This window comes from Ascaphus truei (genome assembly GCF_040206685.1).
Source record: "Ascaphus truei isolate aAscTru1 chromosome 20 unlocalized genomic scaffold, aAscTru1.hap1 SUPER_20_unloc_1, whole genome shotgun sequence".
NCBI classification, from domain to species: Eukaryota; Metazoa; Chordata; class Amphibia; order Anura; family Ascaphidae; genus Ascaphus; species Ascaphus truei.
The window spans coordinates 1,230,272-1,246,366 of record NW_027453857.1 but is presented as its reverse complement, the minus strand read 5'-3'; the positions used below and the strand labels follow the sequence as shown (position 1 = coordinate 1,246,366).

General features: G+C 48.7%; 2 protein-coding genes across 2 annotated transcripts; both read right to left on the bottom strand.

Moving 5' to 3' along the window:
• Positions 1-2,069: 2,069 nt before the first annotated feature.
• LOC142474705 (E3 ubiquitin/ISG15 ligase TRIM25-like) lies at positions 2,070-4,072 on the bottom strand. The gene is given in 2 exon segments (XM_075580889.1): positions 2,070-2,527; positions 2,530-4,072. Coding segments are annotated over 2 exon segments (1,530 nt in total). The 5' UTR covers positions 4,022-4,072; the 3' UTR covers positions 2,070-2,489.
• A 10,074-nt stretch (positions 4,073-14,146) lies between these two features.
• LOC142474691 (general transcription factor II-I repeat domain-containing protein 2A-like) lies at positions 14,147-15,700 on the bottom strand. The gene has a single exon (XM_075580885.1). The coding sequence runs from the start codon at positions 15,698-15,700 to the stop codon at positions 14,147-14,149; it is 1,554 nt and encodes a 517-aa protein (XP_075437000.1).
• Between the last annotated feature and the right edge of the window lie 395 nt (positions 15,701-16,095).

Sequence of the window (16,095 nt, the reverse complement as noted above, 5' to 3'; positions counted from 1 at the left end):
AACGGAGTGAGTGAGGAGTGGAGAAAACAGAGTGAGTGAGGGGGGGAGAAATGGAGTGAGTGAGGGGTGGAGAAAACAGAGTGAGAAAGGGGGGGGAGAAAACAGAGTGAGTGAGGGTGGGTGGAGAAAACAGAGTGAGTGAGGGGGGGGTGGAGAAAACAGAGTGAGTGAGGGGGGGTGGAGAAAACAGAGTGAGTGGGGGGTGTTAGGTTCGTACTAATTACAATGGGCCGGGGAGACCTAACCACGCCCTGGGCTGCTGGAATCGGATGACGTACGAGCGCTCGGGAAATGGAGAAAGAGACACAGAGTGTGAGATTCTGATTCTTCATCTCAACTTTACTGCGGAAAAGCAATGCTATTTATACAGGAAAATAAAGGGTTAATTACGGGCGTAACAATATCAGCATATTACAAACTTCACAGCTCAGCTGGGGATTTCCCCTCATACACATTATCTGTAGCCGTGGCTATGTGCGACTATAACTGGAAACTATTAGCGGAAGCTGGAAACACGGCCTGCATATGGGAAGGCCGCTTTCTGCTCACATATACCATGTAACGTAGGGACAAGTTACAGCAGACAAGATGGAGGCCCTGGCTTTTAATGTAACCCTTTCAGGGGGGAGAAAACAGAGTGAGAGGGGGGGAGAAAACGGAGTGAGGGAGGGAGGGGAGAAAACGGAGTGAGGGGGGGGGAGAAAACGGAGTGAGGGGGGGGGGAGAAAACGGAGGGAGGGAGGGAGGGAGGGGGGGGGAGAAAACGGAGGGAGGGAGGGAGGGAGGGGGGGGGAGAAAACGGAGTGAGGGAGGGAGGGGGGGGGGGAGAAAACGGAGTGAGGGAGGGGGGGAAGAAAACGGAGTGAGGGAGGGAGGGGGGGAGAAAATGGAGTGAGGGAGGGAGGGGGAGAGAAAACGGAGTGAGGGAGGGAGGGGGGAGAAAATGGAGTGGAAAGGGAGAAAACGGAAGGAGTGAGGGGGGGAGAAAACGGAAGGAGTGAGGGGGGGAAATGGAGTGAGGGGGGCAAACGGAGTGGGACGGGGAGAAAGGAGAGAGGCTGTGTGTCCTGTCTGTGTCCCCCTGCAGTGGGAGGGACAGATGTGAGGGGCTGTGTGTCCTGTCTGTGTCCCCCTGCAGTGGGAGGGACAGATCTGAGGGGCTGTGGGTCCTGTCTGTGTCCCCCTGCAGTGGGAGGGACAGATGTGAGGGGCTGTGTGTCCTGTCTGTGTCCCCCTGCAGTGGGAGGGACAGATGTGGGGCTGTGTGTCCTGTCTGTGTCCCCCTGCAGTGGGAGGGACAGATGTGAGGGGCTGTGGGTCCTATCTGTGTCCCGCTGCAGTGGGAGGGACAGATGTGAGGGGCTGTGGGTCCTGTGTCCCCCTGCAGTGGGAGGGACAGATGTGAGGGGCCGTGTGTCCTGTCTGTGCCACCCTGCAGTGGGAGGGACAGATGTGAGGGGCCGTGTGTCCTGTCTGTGTCCCCCTGCAGTGGGAGGGACAGATGTGAGGGGCTGTGTGTCCTGTCTGTGTCCCCCTGCAGTGGCAGGGACAGGTGTGAGCGGCTGTGTGTCCTGTCTGTGTCCCCCTGCAGTGGGAGGGACAGGTGTGAGGGGCTGTGTGTCCTGTCTGTGTCCCCCTGCAGTGGGAGGGACAGATGTGAGGGACCGTGTGTCCTGTGTCACCCTGCAGTGGGAGGGACAGATGTGAGGGGCTGTGGGTCCTGTCTGTGTCCCCCTGCAGTGGGAGGGATAGATGTGAGGGCTGTGGGTCCTGTCTGTGTCTCCCTGCAGTGGGAGGGACAGATGTGAGGGGCTGTGTGTCCTGTCTGTGTCCCCCTGCAGTGGGAGGGACAGATGTGAGCGGCTGTGTGTCCTGTATGTGTCCCCCTGCAGTGGGAGGGACAGATGTGAGGGGCTGTGTGTCCTGTCTGTGTCCCTCTGCAGTGGGAGGGACAGATGTGAGGGGCTGTGGGTCCTGTCTGTGTGTGCAATCACCCCACACGTCTGCCTGTGATGTCTCTCCCACTTACTCACCCTCTGTCTCTTTCCACAACTGCACTGATTGAGATTGTCCGTCTCTTGTCATGTGGTCTCTCTTCCCTGCAGGGGCTTCTGGGAGTTGTAGTCCTGCTTCTCTTCTGTTACAATTTTAGTTACAGACGTGAACTACAAGTCCCAGAATCCCGTGTAAAACTGTGACATCATAATGATTCAACCAATCAATGCGCAGATCTGTTGTAACCACAACCCTCCCCCAAAAGGCTGCAGCAAGGCCCCGCCCCGTATCCAGGCAATGAGAGCCAATAAGAGCCAAGGCCCGCCCTGCAGTCAGCCAATGGGAGAGCTTGAGAGCCAATGAGAGCACACACAAACCCACAAACACAATATACACTATATCTATGGGTTCCCCTGCTGGGCCGGGATCAGTACTCCTAGCTCCTGATTCTGACCCAGCCATTACCCCATACACAGAACGCAGCATGAAGAGGCTCAGTGAAGGTGGCAGTGACGGTGTGTAAGTGTCTGATCGGGTCACACAGCTGATAAAAGGACAGCCGCCCAGCCTCATAGTCCAGGTATATTCCTAATCTCTGCACGGGAGACTCGGGATATATCTGTGTACGTGTTGAGTCATGTATTACTGAATTATTATTACCCAACATATACAAACACCAGGACTTCTTATTATATCCTATGAGGGACTGATCTCCTTTCCTTACTATACTGGGATAGGAAATCCCTACCCTCCTGCTCCCTGAGTCACTGATCTCCACCTCCCAGTAATGTTGTCCTGAGGAAAAACTCCTGCTGCTTAAAACCTGATTATATAACACAAATCTCTCTGGTGTATCCGGGCGTAACTGGTCTGTTTCTGACCAGGATGCAGTTTTCAGGTCACCTGATACAGATACATCATTACAAGCTGTATTTACATCCAGTAATATGCCTGAATCCCCCTGCACACAGAACCCGCTCTTTGCTTTTAGATCAGTCACAATATCAGATAATCTCTGTAAGGTCAGTGGGACCAGAACCTCATACAAATCCCCTACAGCAGGGACCTTATTACCCCCTCTCTCTCTGTCCTCATTACCTCCCTCCTCAGCATCACAGAAGTCAGCATTGTCTGATTCCCGTCCCTGTAAGACAGTTAATGGATCAGTGATGTTGCACAGCTCCTCAATGTGAAGCATCTTCCTGGACAGCTCGTCCTTCTTTATTTCCAGCTGCTGGATTAGATCAGAGTCTCGGAGAGAAACCTGCTCTTCCCACCTGGTGATCTCACTAAGGACTCGCTTCTCTAGGACTTCCAGCTGTTCCCTGATGTCCCTAATCAGGGCAGTGACTCGGGCTGTCTCCCCGGCTGCTTTTTCTTGCGCTTCTCTCCTGCGTTCCTGCAGACTCTGGGCTCTTTTCTCAGTCTCCTCTCTCACTGAGGTCAGTTTCTCCAGAACATGTCTCAGTTTCTCCTTCTTCTTCTCGGAGGCCTCATTCAGCGACTCCACCGGGTGTCCCCTGTGCTCTCCGACCAGGCAGCAGGACACACAGATACAGGCAGCATCCTCAGTGCAGTAACACTTCAGGATCTCCTTGTGGACGGGACATTTCCTGGTCTTTAAGGAGGTAGTTGGCTCAGATAAGACGTGTTCCTCTGACTTGCTGTGTCTCTCTAGGTGAATATAACACAGGGAGGCGTCACAATGCAGACATGTTTTAGCAGCGGGTACAGAGGAGGTAACACAGTAAGTGCAGAAGATCACAGCCTCCTCCTGCTCCGGCTGAGTAGAAAGGAAACGCTCCGCTATGTTACACAGCTTCAGGTTCCTCTGCAGTGCAGGACGCTCCTGAAACTCTGCTCTGCATTCAGGACAGGTATAAAGTCCAGATCCCCCCTGGGAATCCCACACACTCCCAATACAGCCCTGGCAGAAGTTATGCCCACATCTCAGCATTACAGGCTGGGTATAAGTGCTCAGGCAGATGGGGCAGGTTAGCTCCTCTCTCAGACCAGCAGACGCCATGCTTGGAAGCAGCAACAGGAAACGAAACTTACATTCTCCTTTCTCTCATATAACCAGTGGGGCGTTCCCCTTCTCAGCACACAGGGGCGGGAGTTTGTTACCCAGACTATTAACCCTATAAGTTCCTGGCTGCAGTATACAATATGAGGAATAAGAGTAGATAAAAGAATATGCAGCATGTTACCTATCTGTGCTCACATGAGGCGTTTGGTGACATGTGACAGGTGTTGCACTTCAGGGGTTATGTAACCTTTTAAGTCAGCTGTGTGTTATACACCTCAGCATGTTCCTGCAGTACATGGAGACCCAGTAACACATAAGACGAGCATTCAGAGGAACGTACGTAATAAATTCTATACCAGACTATATACCCGTGAGCATATAATACCTCCGTCTGTCTCTACATGAGTCATCGGAGCAGAGAATTTAGGTATTGTTACCAAAGCAGGGACAGGACCTAAGAGCCCATTACAGCGCCCCCTTCTGTGGTCAAAGTGTGTGTCAGGTGTAACAGGACTGGTTCAGGGACAGAACCTGTTGTAGACCAAACAAGTAAGCATATTAATGGCCCCTCATTTATTGACTAGGAATATTGGATTATTAAAACACTTTATTATAAGTAATAAGTAGAATAAGTGGGGCTGAATAGGCACATATATATATATATATATATATATACAGTAACACACTAAGCACACTGCGGAAACACAGCAGGGGGCTCTCAGATATGGCGCCCGGTATAACGTTCTGAATCTCGGGGTACAGGTCCCTGGGAATAGTATGAGCGGGCGATGTGCATATCACAGGGATTGGGGTATAGGGGTTATTGGCATTATATTCCCTTTGCCCCCACTGGGTAATACTGTACATCTGTACCCCCCTATATGCCACCTAAACTGATGGCTGCTGGTGCCGCGCCCGCAGATAATGGCGCTAATTGTAAGTAATAAGTTGCTTACGTGACGTTACAATGAAGCTGCCCCCGTGTGTCTCACACGGGGTTAATAAGTATTGATGCCTGTGTGTCTTTGGGCAAACCAGGACCGCCAACAGAAATTATGGGGCCCAGGACAAATGAAAGGAGCAGGACCCCCCCCCCCCCCGAACCCATAGCGCACCTACCGCGGAGAAATATTTTTTAGCGCGAAACGTTTACTTATCTGTTTTTCTTATTCAAACAATGGATGAATCAGACCGCGCTGCGCAGTGATTACGCGCTGTGTAAATTAGATGCGCAGGTGCAAAAGGGGTGAATATTATAGTACCCAGAACCCAAAGAAGGGCCCACAGAACCCCACTGATCGCACGCATTGCTATATTCACAGAACTATTGCCTGATAAACACCTGCCAGGTTTGCACGCGTGTCTGTGTTAGGTATGTACAGATATCCTGTTACACGCATGTAACCACACCATGGTAACGTGAGGAACCGCTTGCTATACTGCGTACCCACTGCAAACCCAGCTGCCCCACGGAGGGTTATTAGGCTGTAGAGATTATGCATTAACATTGTAGCAGTATATCTGTATATACCTAACACAGACAAGGCTGCAAACCTAGAAGGTGTTTTTGGATGCATGGTAACCTTATATTGTAGTGCAAAGGGTTAATAATTGCTACACAGGTTGCATTGTGGGTCCAGATATATATTATACTATATAATACTGCAGGGGGTGGGTGAGACCGTCCCTAATACTGCAGGGGGTGGGTGAGACCGTCCCTAATACTGCAGGGGGCCAGTTAGAGCATCCCTAATACTGCAGGGCATGGGTGAGAGCCTCCCTAATACTGCAGGGGGTAGGTGAGACCGTCCCTAATACTACAGGGGATGGGTGAGAGCGTCCCTAATACTGCAGGGCAGGAGTGAGTGTCCCAAATACTGCAGGGGGTGGGTGAGAGCATCCTTAATACTGCAGGGCATGGGTGAGTGTCCCTAATACTTCAGGGGGCCAGTTAGAGCATCCCTAATACTGCAGGGGATGGGTGAGAGCGTCCCTAATACTGCAGGGGGTGGGTGAGTGTGATGGTAGAGGTAGCTGGCTGACCCATTAAAGAGAAATTCCAGCTAGCTACCCCTAAAACAAAGTACAGGGAGTGTGGGCTGGCTGTGTGTAATTCTAAGCCCTGTCTTTTACATAAATACCTTATGTCTGTATTTATTTCTGTGTTAGCAATTCCCCTCCCCCCGCCAGCTTAGATACCTGGTATTGTGTGGTGATGAAATTAACATGTCAGCCCTGCGAATGTACATGATGTTATGTGCCTCTTCCTATCATTTCTATGGAGGGAATTTCTGTAATCCCATTTAGCTGAACTGTTCCATAGAAATGATGGGATTAAAACCAGGGTTGGAACAGCTCGTGTCAGGACTCCTGGGGAGAGGTGAAAGGCTGCTGATCAGATCTGGGAGTAAGAGCATTGTACTGCCCAGGCTCTGAGGCTCCTACCCAGTGGGATGTCTTGGTTGCCTTAGCACGCACTCCTCTGGCTTTTGTGACACCAACTCAATCCGTGCTCTGGTTGGCCAGCAGCCCTTGTCCCATATAAAGGATAGCCACAGAGGGCTACATAAAGGGTGCTATATAAGGGATGGCACTAGTCCATCTCTGAGAAGGAGTGTGGAGATTCTCTTAGAGGACCATCTGAGAGACACTGGGAAGGAGTGTGGAGTTTGCAGAGGTCCATCCCTGGGAAGAAGTGTGGAGTTGGACTGTGACCAGCTGGAGATACATATCAGAGTGGCTGCTGTGTGTTCAGCACTCTGATATCCTGGAGCAGACGCGGACAGGGGAAACCCATTTGAAGTGGGGTCCCTGCACCTAGGAAACGTAGATCTAATCCCCCAGACCGCTGTAAGTGTGTATATTTTTGTATTTTGTATTCTTGTGTGTTTCCGAGGTCTTATCCAAAATAAACCTCATTTTATTTAAGTGCCTTGTTTTGCCTTGTAAACGCAAGGTGAGGGAGTGGTTGTCAGACTTATTCAATGAATAAACAGCAGCCCATCCGTAGTTAGGTGGTTGTAGGTGGGGTGATGAGTATAGGGGTAAGTGCAGGTATATTCGCCTCTTCAGCAGAGACAGGAGAAAGAGGGACTGATAGTGCAGTAAGTAAAACACTTTAATACAATAAGCACATATAAAACCAGTCCCAGATAGATGTTCACTCACATCTGTAAATGCCAATCAGGGCATGAAAAGGTATCTTTGTGATGCGGGTTGGTCTTCTCTCCTCCTTTACCGTCGGGCTCTGGCGGACGTCTCTCCTCCTCGGTTCGCCTCGTGTCCTCTCCTACAGCGGCCGCTGGAAAAGGCACTCGTTTCTCCCGAAGGTCCTGACGTCACGATTGTCCAGGTCCGGCAGTGATTATTCTCCTCCTCTAGCACACTGGACAATCGGGACGTAACACTTGACGCGTTTCGTTGGCTCGGGCCAGCTTCCTCAGGGGGTGGCTCTGATCCTGACTACCTGCACTAATATATCAGGCGCCCCCTTCCTATTGGTTGAGAGGGGAGCTGCTGCTGAAAGTGCAGTTGGCAGATTCGCTAAATTCGGCAACTGCAAAATTATACAGAACAAAACCAGTCCCTGAATACGACCGGACATGGAATAAATAAATATGTGAGTTGATTAATTAATAAAGCTGACCGTTCGTAGTTATTATTTAAACATTGAAGGCTACCCCGCATGTTATAAAATACCTTAAGTACGTGTGAAGTCAGATACATGGCTTGTTAAACCCAGAAGCAGATTCCTGAAAGCACATGGCTACACGTAATGTATAGCGCTGCGACAGACCGACGGCCGATCCTAACACATCTGCGGAAGGCACCGGCTGCTTCTTCTCAGAGGGCGAGTAGTGGTATAAGATTTGTATTTATTTTATTTGTTGCTAATAACTCTTATTATTTTACTTCTGTTTATTGCTCAGGTGCTATTGACCCTATCCACCACCGGGTGGCGGTGTTGTGTTACATTTCACCAGTGGGGCGGCGCCGATCAGTCTGTTTCCTTTCCCTGGTTTTGCCGTGTGACTGATCCCTGAAATATAAATGTGTTAGGAGACCTGGCCTCCCGCGGCAGACAGACAGACAGACAGACAGACAATGAGTCACAGGGAGACATATGTATTCCTGTAGCTGTATCCCTAGGTTAAGGGGGGTACCCCAGCTAGAGCCAAGGTGACCCACAACCAGTATAGGGTTTGTGGGTGCCCCAGCCGTATATAAGGTTGGGGGGGAGGGGGGACTCTGAGTCCAAACTGAGTCACAGGGAAAGTGTGTGGGGGAATAAGGCAGCAGAAATAAAGAGACATGTTTCCTTTTCTGTTCCCTGTACCCCCAAGTCCTTCACCTAAAGTCCCACATCGCTGACGGGGATCCCCGAGACCCAGTGTGTATTCAAATATAGTTTTAATATGTTTAAACATTCGGAACCGATGCCCACACAGGCAGCCCGTGCAAACCCATAGGCGCCGGCATGTCTGCTGGACATCGGAGTTCAGAGCAGCCAGAGGAAGCCCAGAGGTGGGGACAGCATTTGGTCAGCGGGGAAAGGAGGAGTACCAGGTCCGGAGATCAATGGCCGTCCTCCGGGATGCCACTTGTTCTGCCAGACCTGGTGGAGCCTGCCCCAGCGGGGGGCATTGGGATGGCTGGGGGGGTATGTGGCAGCTTGCGTATGCCCCTTAGCTGTTTCACATTTCCTGCTGACCTGGCTTTTCTAGCGGGCTCAGCTCCGATTGGCTGCTCGGGAAAGTTCCCACGCGCTGATTGGCTGTCCGCTCAGCTTCTATTTTATGAATGAAGCAGAGAATACTATAAGAAGCCGCGAGCCAATCAGATTGTGTGTTCCCCTTGAGTCTGCGCTGAAAGAGCGCGGGCGGCTTTTCAAATGTGCTTTGTTTGTAATAGCAAAGCAACCGGCTTCTATTTCAGCCTGAAAATCCTGCGCGCCAGAGACTAAGTCCCGCCTTCTGCGCCCAAGTTCCCAGAATCGAATGCAGCGGCCGCGTTGGGATTTTGCGCCGATTTGGGTACCAGGAGATTGGGAGTAACTCGCGGTCAGGAGGGACCAAGTTCTCAGGAGGGAACGTAGCGGGGGCGTGTGGGACTTTCTGCCGATTTGGGTTCCAGGAGATTCCGGGCTAAGTCCCGGTCAGGGTAAAACTCTCCCATAGTGATCCCTGCACCTAGGAGAGTCTAGTTTTCAACCCCAGCCCCAAAGTAAGTGTGTCTTTGTGTCTGTATTTTGTGTATCATTGTGTATAAGCGAATTTATGCCGAATAAATGACACTTTATTTCTCTTCCGTGTTTTGCACAATGAATGATCCCGGTAACAAGGTGTAATTAACCCGCTCTCCCGTGACAGTTACGTAGAAATATTCTCGCTGTTGCCAGGTTATAAGGACGCTGAGGGGAGGTCGGAGAGGTCACAGGACAAAGATAAGGACATGGACAGCTACACTATCCCCCAAATCATTCTGGAATTGGCTAGAGGCGTGTGCCATTTTGGCCACGATAACCATGGAGAAAGAGCCACGGAAGTGCCCGCCACTAATTTGCTATATGGACCCCATTTGGGGGGCTCACCAGATTTGTGGGGGGGGGGATTGTGGGTGCGTTACAGTGAGGTTTTTGGGTAACACGCATCAGTAAACAAGAAGATCGGTGAGATTATAAGGATATGGATCTGCGGCTGACCCATAACAAGGCCTCGGAGGGCGGGTCCATTTGGATCAGCGCCAGCGGTTTGCAAAGCTCAGGGCAATCGGAGGGAGGTGAGCGGGGGGGAGGGGGGTGCTGGCTTTATAATGACAGCGCATGCAGGTTTAGCACGACTGACAATACCCCTACACCCCCCGAATAAATATTTAAATAATACCCCTACACCCCCCGAATAAATAATACTCCCACACCCCCCGAATAAATATTTATAAAATACCCCCCCCTGAATAAATATTTAAAAAATACCCCCACACCCCCTGAATAAATATTAAAAATACCCCCACACCGCCGAATAAATATTTAAAAAAAAAACCCACCCAGTCAGTCATCTCACCCACCCAGGCAGGCAGTCACTCACCCAGGGCGTAATCACTGGTTCTGTGGGCCCTTCTTTCTTTTACACCTGACACATACTTTGACCACAGGAGGGGGCGCTGTAATGGGCTCTTAGGTCCTGTCCCTGCTTTGGTAACAATACCTAAATTCTCTGCTCCGTTGTCTCATGTAGAGACAGACGGGGGTATTATACACTCACGGGTATATAGTCTGGTATAGAATTTATTACGTACGTTCCTCTGAATGCTCGTCTTATGTGTTACTGGGTCCCCATGTACTGCTGGATCATGCTGAGGTGTGAAACTGACCTCAGTGAGAGAGGAGACTGAGAAAAGAGCCCAGAGTCTGCAGGAACACAGGAGAGAAGCGCAAGAAAAAGCAGCTGGGGTGACAGCCCGAGTCACTGCCCTGATTAGGGACATCAGGGAACAGCTGGAAGTCCTAGAGAAGCAAGTCCTGAGTGAGATCACAAGGTGGGAAGAGCAGGTTTCTCTCCGAGTCTCTGATCTAATCCAGCAGCTGGAAATAAAGAAGGACGAGCTGTCCAGGAAGATGCTTCACATTGAGGATCTGAGCAACATCACTGATCCATTAATTGTCTTACAGGGACGGGAATCAGACAATGCTGACTTCTGTGATGCTGAGGAGGGAGGTAATGAGGACAGAGAGAGAGAGGGTAATAAGGTCCCTGCTGTAGGGGATTTGTATGAGGTTCTGATCCCATTGACCTTACAGAGATTAGCTGATATTGTGACTGATCTAAAAGCAAAGAGCGGGTTCTGTGTGCAGGGGGATTCAGGCATATTACTGGATGTAAATACAGCTGCTAATAATGTATCTGTATCAGGTGACCTGAAAACTGCATCCTGGTCAGTAACAGACCAGTTACGCCCGGATACACAAGAGAGATTTGAGCGTTATCAGGTTTTAAGCAGCAGGAGTTTTTCCTCAGGACAACATTACTGGGAGGTGGAGATCAGTGACTCAGGGGACAGGGATTTCCTATCCCAGTATAGTAAGGGAAGGAGAGCAGTCCCTCATAGGATGTAATAAGGAGTCCTGGGGTTTGTGCATGCGGGGTAATTATTATTCAGTGATACATGACACAATACGTACACAGATATATCCCGAGTCTCGCGTGCAGAGATTAGGAATATACCTGGACTATGAGGCTGGGCGGCTGTCCTTTTATCAGCTGTGTGACCCGATCAGACACTTACACACTGTCACTGCCACCTTCACTGAGCCTCTTCATGCTGCGTTCTATGTATGGGATAATGGCTGGGTCAGAATCAGGAGCTAGGAGTACTGATCCCGGCCCAGCAGGGGAACCCATAGATATAGTATATATTGTGTTTGTGGGTTTGTGTGTGCTCTCATTGGCTCTCAAGCTCTCCCATTGGCTGACTGCGGGCAGGCCTTGGCTCTTATTGGCTCTCATTGCCTGACTATGGGGCGGGCCTTTGCAGCCTTGTGGGGGAGGGGGAGGGTTGTGGTTACCACATATCTGTGCATTGATTGGTTGAATCATTATGATGTCACAGTTTTACACGGGATTCTGGGACTTGTAGTTCACGTCTGTAACTAAAATTGTAACAGAAGAGAAGCAGGACTACAACTCCCAGAAGCCCCTGCAGGCGAGAGAGACCACATGACAAGAGACGTCCAATCTCAATCAGTGCAGTTGTGGAGAGAGAAAGAGACAGAGGGTGAGTAAGTGGGAGAGACATCACAGGCAGACGTGTGGGGGGATTGCACACACAGACAGGACCCACAGCCCCTCACATCTGTCCCTCCCACTGCAGGGAGACACAGACAGGACCCACAGCCCCTCACATCTGTCCCTCCCACTGCAGGGGGACACAGACAGGACACACAGCCCCTCACACCTGTCCCTCCCACTGCAGGGGGACACAGACAGGACCCACAGCCCCTCACATCTGTCCATCCCACTGCAGGGGGACACAGACAGGACCCACAGCCCCTCACATCTGTCCCTCCCACTGCAGGGGGACACAGGACACACAGCCCCTCACATCTGTCCCTCCCACTGCAGGGGGACACAGGACACACAGCCCCTCACATCTGTCCCTCCCACTGCAGGGGGACACAGGACACACAGCCCCTCACATCTGTCCCTCCCATTGCAGGGGTACACAGGACACACAGCCCCTCACATCTGTCCCTCCCACTGCAGGGTGACACAGGACACACAGCACCTCTCATCTGTCCCTCCCACTGCAGGGTGACACAGACAGGACACACGCCCCTCACATTGACTTGTATCTGCGCTATTGATGTATAAAGCGACATTACATCGCACGTGGCCATTAGATAATGTTGCTCCCACTTTACTTTGTTTAGACTGTTAATCATACGTGTTGTGTCCCTCAGAGACGCCCTTTGCTGCACCACGTATTTCTGAAGGAACCCGTCTATATACAGTGACAGGTTGGCCATTAGTGAGTCAATCCCCGAGACAATGGGCCTGCCTGGGGGATTGACTACACTTTTATGAACTTTAGGTTAATGGTAAAATACTGGTTTATGGCCGTCTTGGAGGACGAGAAGATCTGGCAGGGTGAAGAGTCGGGTCGGGCCTGGGCCTCTGGCGTCGTTTCATCGACGACGCGTGTTTAATTTGGAAGGGGGAACAGGGAGAGTTAGAGTCCTTCTTGGAGTCTTTGAATACTAATGATTAGTAATTGAAGATTCACTAGCAATATCAGTGGCGGCCAAGTGAATTTCCTTGATTTAGTCATCTTCATAGAGGAAGGTAACATAGAAACTAGAACGTATTTCAAGGATACAGATAAGAGCAATTTTATATTCAGATCAAGCTGCCACCTGCCCAGATGGATGGACAATGTGCCACCGGGGCAGTTTCCGCGAATTAAAGGAAATTGCAGGGATAGGGAGACCTATTATATGCCGGCCAACAGACTGAAAGGGAGGTTTGGAGAGAGAAACTGTAACGATTAGATGAGGCAATGTCCAGGGTAGATTCGCTCAACAGAGAAGATTCTAGAAGGAATGATCCATTGGACTTTGCTTTCCTCACACATTACAGTTGGGGAAGCAAAGGAAATCAAAAACATCATCAGTAATCATTGGGGTATTCTCAAGAATGTCCCATTTTGGGTGGAAACATACCGGAAAAACCGAATGTGATTCTCAGGAAAGCGTGTAATCTTAAAAATAACCTGGCACCCGGTGCATTAATAAAGAGGCACTTTACAAACGACAAACTGCTTCAGCGCAGTAATGGTTTCTTTGGCTGCAGCAGCTGCAGAGAACGTCAGTTCAAATCAATAAATAAAACAGAATTCAGTTTAACATCTCGGGGGGGAATTCCTCGTAGAATCGGGTATCACCCGTAGAACAGACCCCACCGCCGACATGCTCGCGTGCCCGTGTAAATGGCAATATATTGGCAAAACCGAAGGGCCGGTCAGGACGAGAATTATTGAGCATCTCAGCAGGATAAAAAGGAAACTAGTTACACACAGCGTCTCAAACCCCTTCCTAGAAAAGCCCCAGGGAGAAACCCCGGGCCTGACCTGTAGGGCCATTGAGTCTGTGAAACCACATTGGCGAGGGGGGGGGGGGGACAGAACTTAGAACTGGTAAAGAGAGAACCGTTCTGGACTCATACATTGAGAACCCTCCCCCAGGGGTGTAAATATGGGACTAGATGTTGCACCTTTCCTGAGAGAAGCATTTTTAGTTACTAACGTTGCCTCTTTCCCCCCGTGATCCATCCCTTCTCCCTCTAGGACAGTGATGGCAAACCTTTTTGAGCCCAAGTGCCCAAACTGCAAACCAAAACGACTTATTTTTTTCAAAGTGCCAACACTGCAATTAAACCTGAATAACGAGGTTTTAGTTTAGAAAAAACAATTCTTACAGTTTTTCAAACTAATTAACAGCTTTTGTTTAAAAAGAAAAACACAATAACAGAGCTTTCCATTAAACATTTTTTTTATTGAAAAAAATAAAAAAAACAAACAACAACTGTACACGTGCATGTATTTTTTTAAAGACGCCTTTTGTGGACACAATTAATGTGATTTTTGCTGTTGTATGCATGCTGATAACTTGTCAAACCTTGGCTCATACTCTGTTAGTTTAAGAGCAACACATACAGCACTGAGTTCATCTGTTAGTCTATTTCTGGCATCACATTTGATATAATTTAATGCTGAAAACAGCTGCTCACAAGCATAGGATGACCCAAACAAAGAAAGAAAAGCAATCCCAAGTGTTTTCATTGACTTAAAATTATTTGGCAGAGAATTCCACCGTTTAAGGATTTCATTTTCCGAACTAGCAACTGTGCTGTCCTCTGTTATCCCTTCACACTCCATCTTCTCAAGTGTTGCACGCAGGTCATAGAATTTATTTTCCCAGATAGAGCTTTCTTGAAATTCCAGTAGCTCCATTTCAAGATTTTCTAAATCTAACCAGTGTAAGCAGGAAAGATCAAGTTCTTCACATTTGGCTTTATCTGGAGACGTAAGAAAACACAGGGTTGTCTCCATCTTACGGAACTGTAAAAATCTGTTACTAAAATTCTCCTTTGCAACTGCTATAATGCTAGAAAATTCCTTGTAGATTTCATGATGATTTGGATTGTCTGTAAATATTGTAGAATTTTCCAAATACATTTTTAGATTTGGAAAATATTTCAGCTGCCCACTTTCAAGGTCTCTTTCAAAAACCTGCAGTTTTCTCTCAAATGTTCTGATATCAGAAAACATCCTTTCTGCTGTTTTCCCTAAACCTTGCAGTTTTTTGTTCAGTACGTTGAAGTGTATTGTAAAATCAGTAAAAAACATGAGGTTGGTGAGCCAGGTCATATCAGTGAGCTGTGGATATTCCTGCCCCTTTTCATTCATAAACAGCCTAATTTCATCCAAGCAGGCTACAAATCTCTCCAAGACCCTTCCTCTGCTTAGCCACCGTACATTATTGTACATAAGTAAAGTATTATACTGTGCCTGTACCTCATCAAGAAGTGCTTGAAACTGTCGACAATTAAGAGCACGAGCCATGATGTAATTCACCATTTTTGTGACATCCTTGAGAATATCGTCTAATTTTTTGCTGCTTTCCTTGGCACAAAGAGCTTCTTGATGTATAATACAATGAAATTGAATGACTGGATGCTTTGCTTCTTTAACAAAAAACTGTATGAAACCAGATGTTACCCCCACCATGGAAGGTGCCCCATCACTAGTAACTGAAACCACTTTTTCTGGCCTTATGTCTTGTGACAAAAAAGCCCCCATCACAGCATTGTAGATATCTATCCCTTGTGTTCTTCCAGGCAAAGACACCAGTTTCATGAGCTCTTCTCTCATGGTGTCACCAACACCATAACGCAAAATTACTGCTAGCCTTGCATGATTATTTATATCTGTGCTTTCATCCAAGCACATGGAGTAACAGGCTGCCTTTTGTAAGTCAGTGGTGAGCTGCTGACTAACATCACTTGCCATACGCAGGACTCTATCTTTAACAGTATTTCTGCTAAGTGGCATTTCAGAGATTCGTTGCTTAATTTTGTCCTTGTTTGGGAAATCATGAAAAAGGGAATTACTCACAGCCAACATGGCCGTTTTGATAAAATCGCCATCAGAGAGGGGCTTCCCATGTTTTGCTATGCACAGTGAAATTTCAAAGCTGGCAGTTGTCAGATAATTTGTTTTAGAAAGATAGTTGCAAAAACTACGATACTGGCAGTGATATTTCCTTAATTTCCCATCAAGAACCTCTTTTCTTTCAGATTTACCAAGTTCCGCAACACTTTTATGGTTGGTATCAAAATGACGTCTGACACTTGATGTGCGAGATACAACACTTTCACTACACAGAACACATAACGCTTTCCCATTGCGTTCAATCACTCCAAATAACTGTGTCCAGGCCTCTTGGAATGATCTTCCGCTATCTGTTTTTAATTTTGCCTTCTTTGATGTACTCATTTTTGGGTGTTCAAGTCTACAAA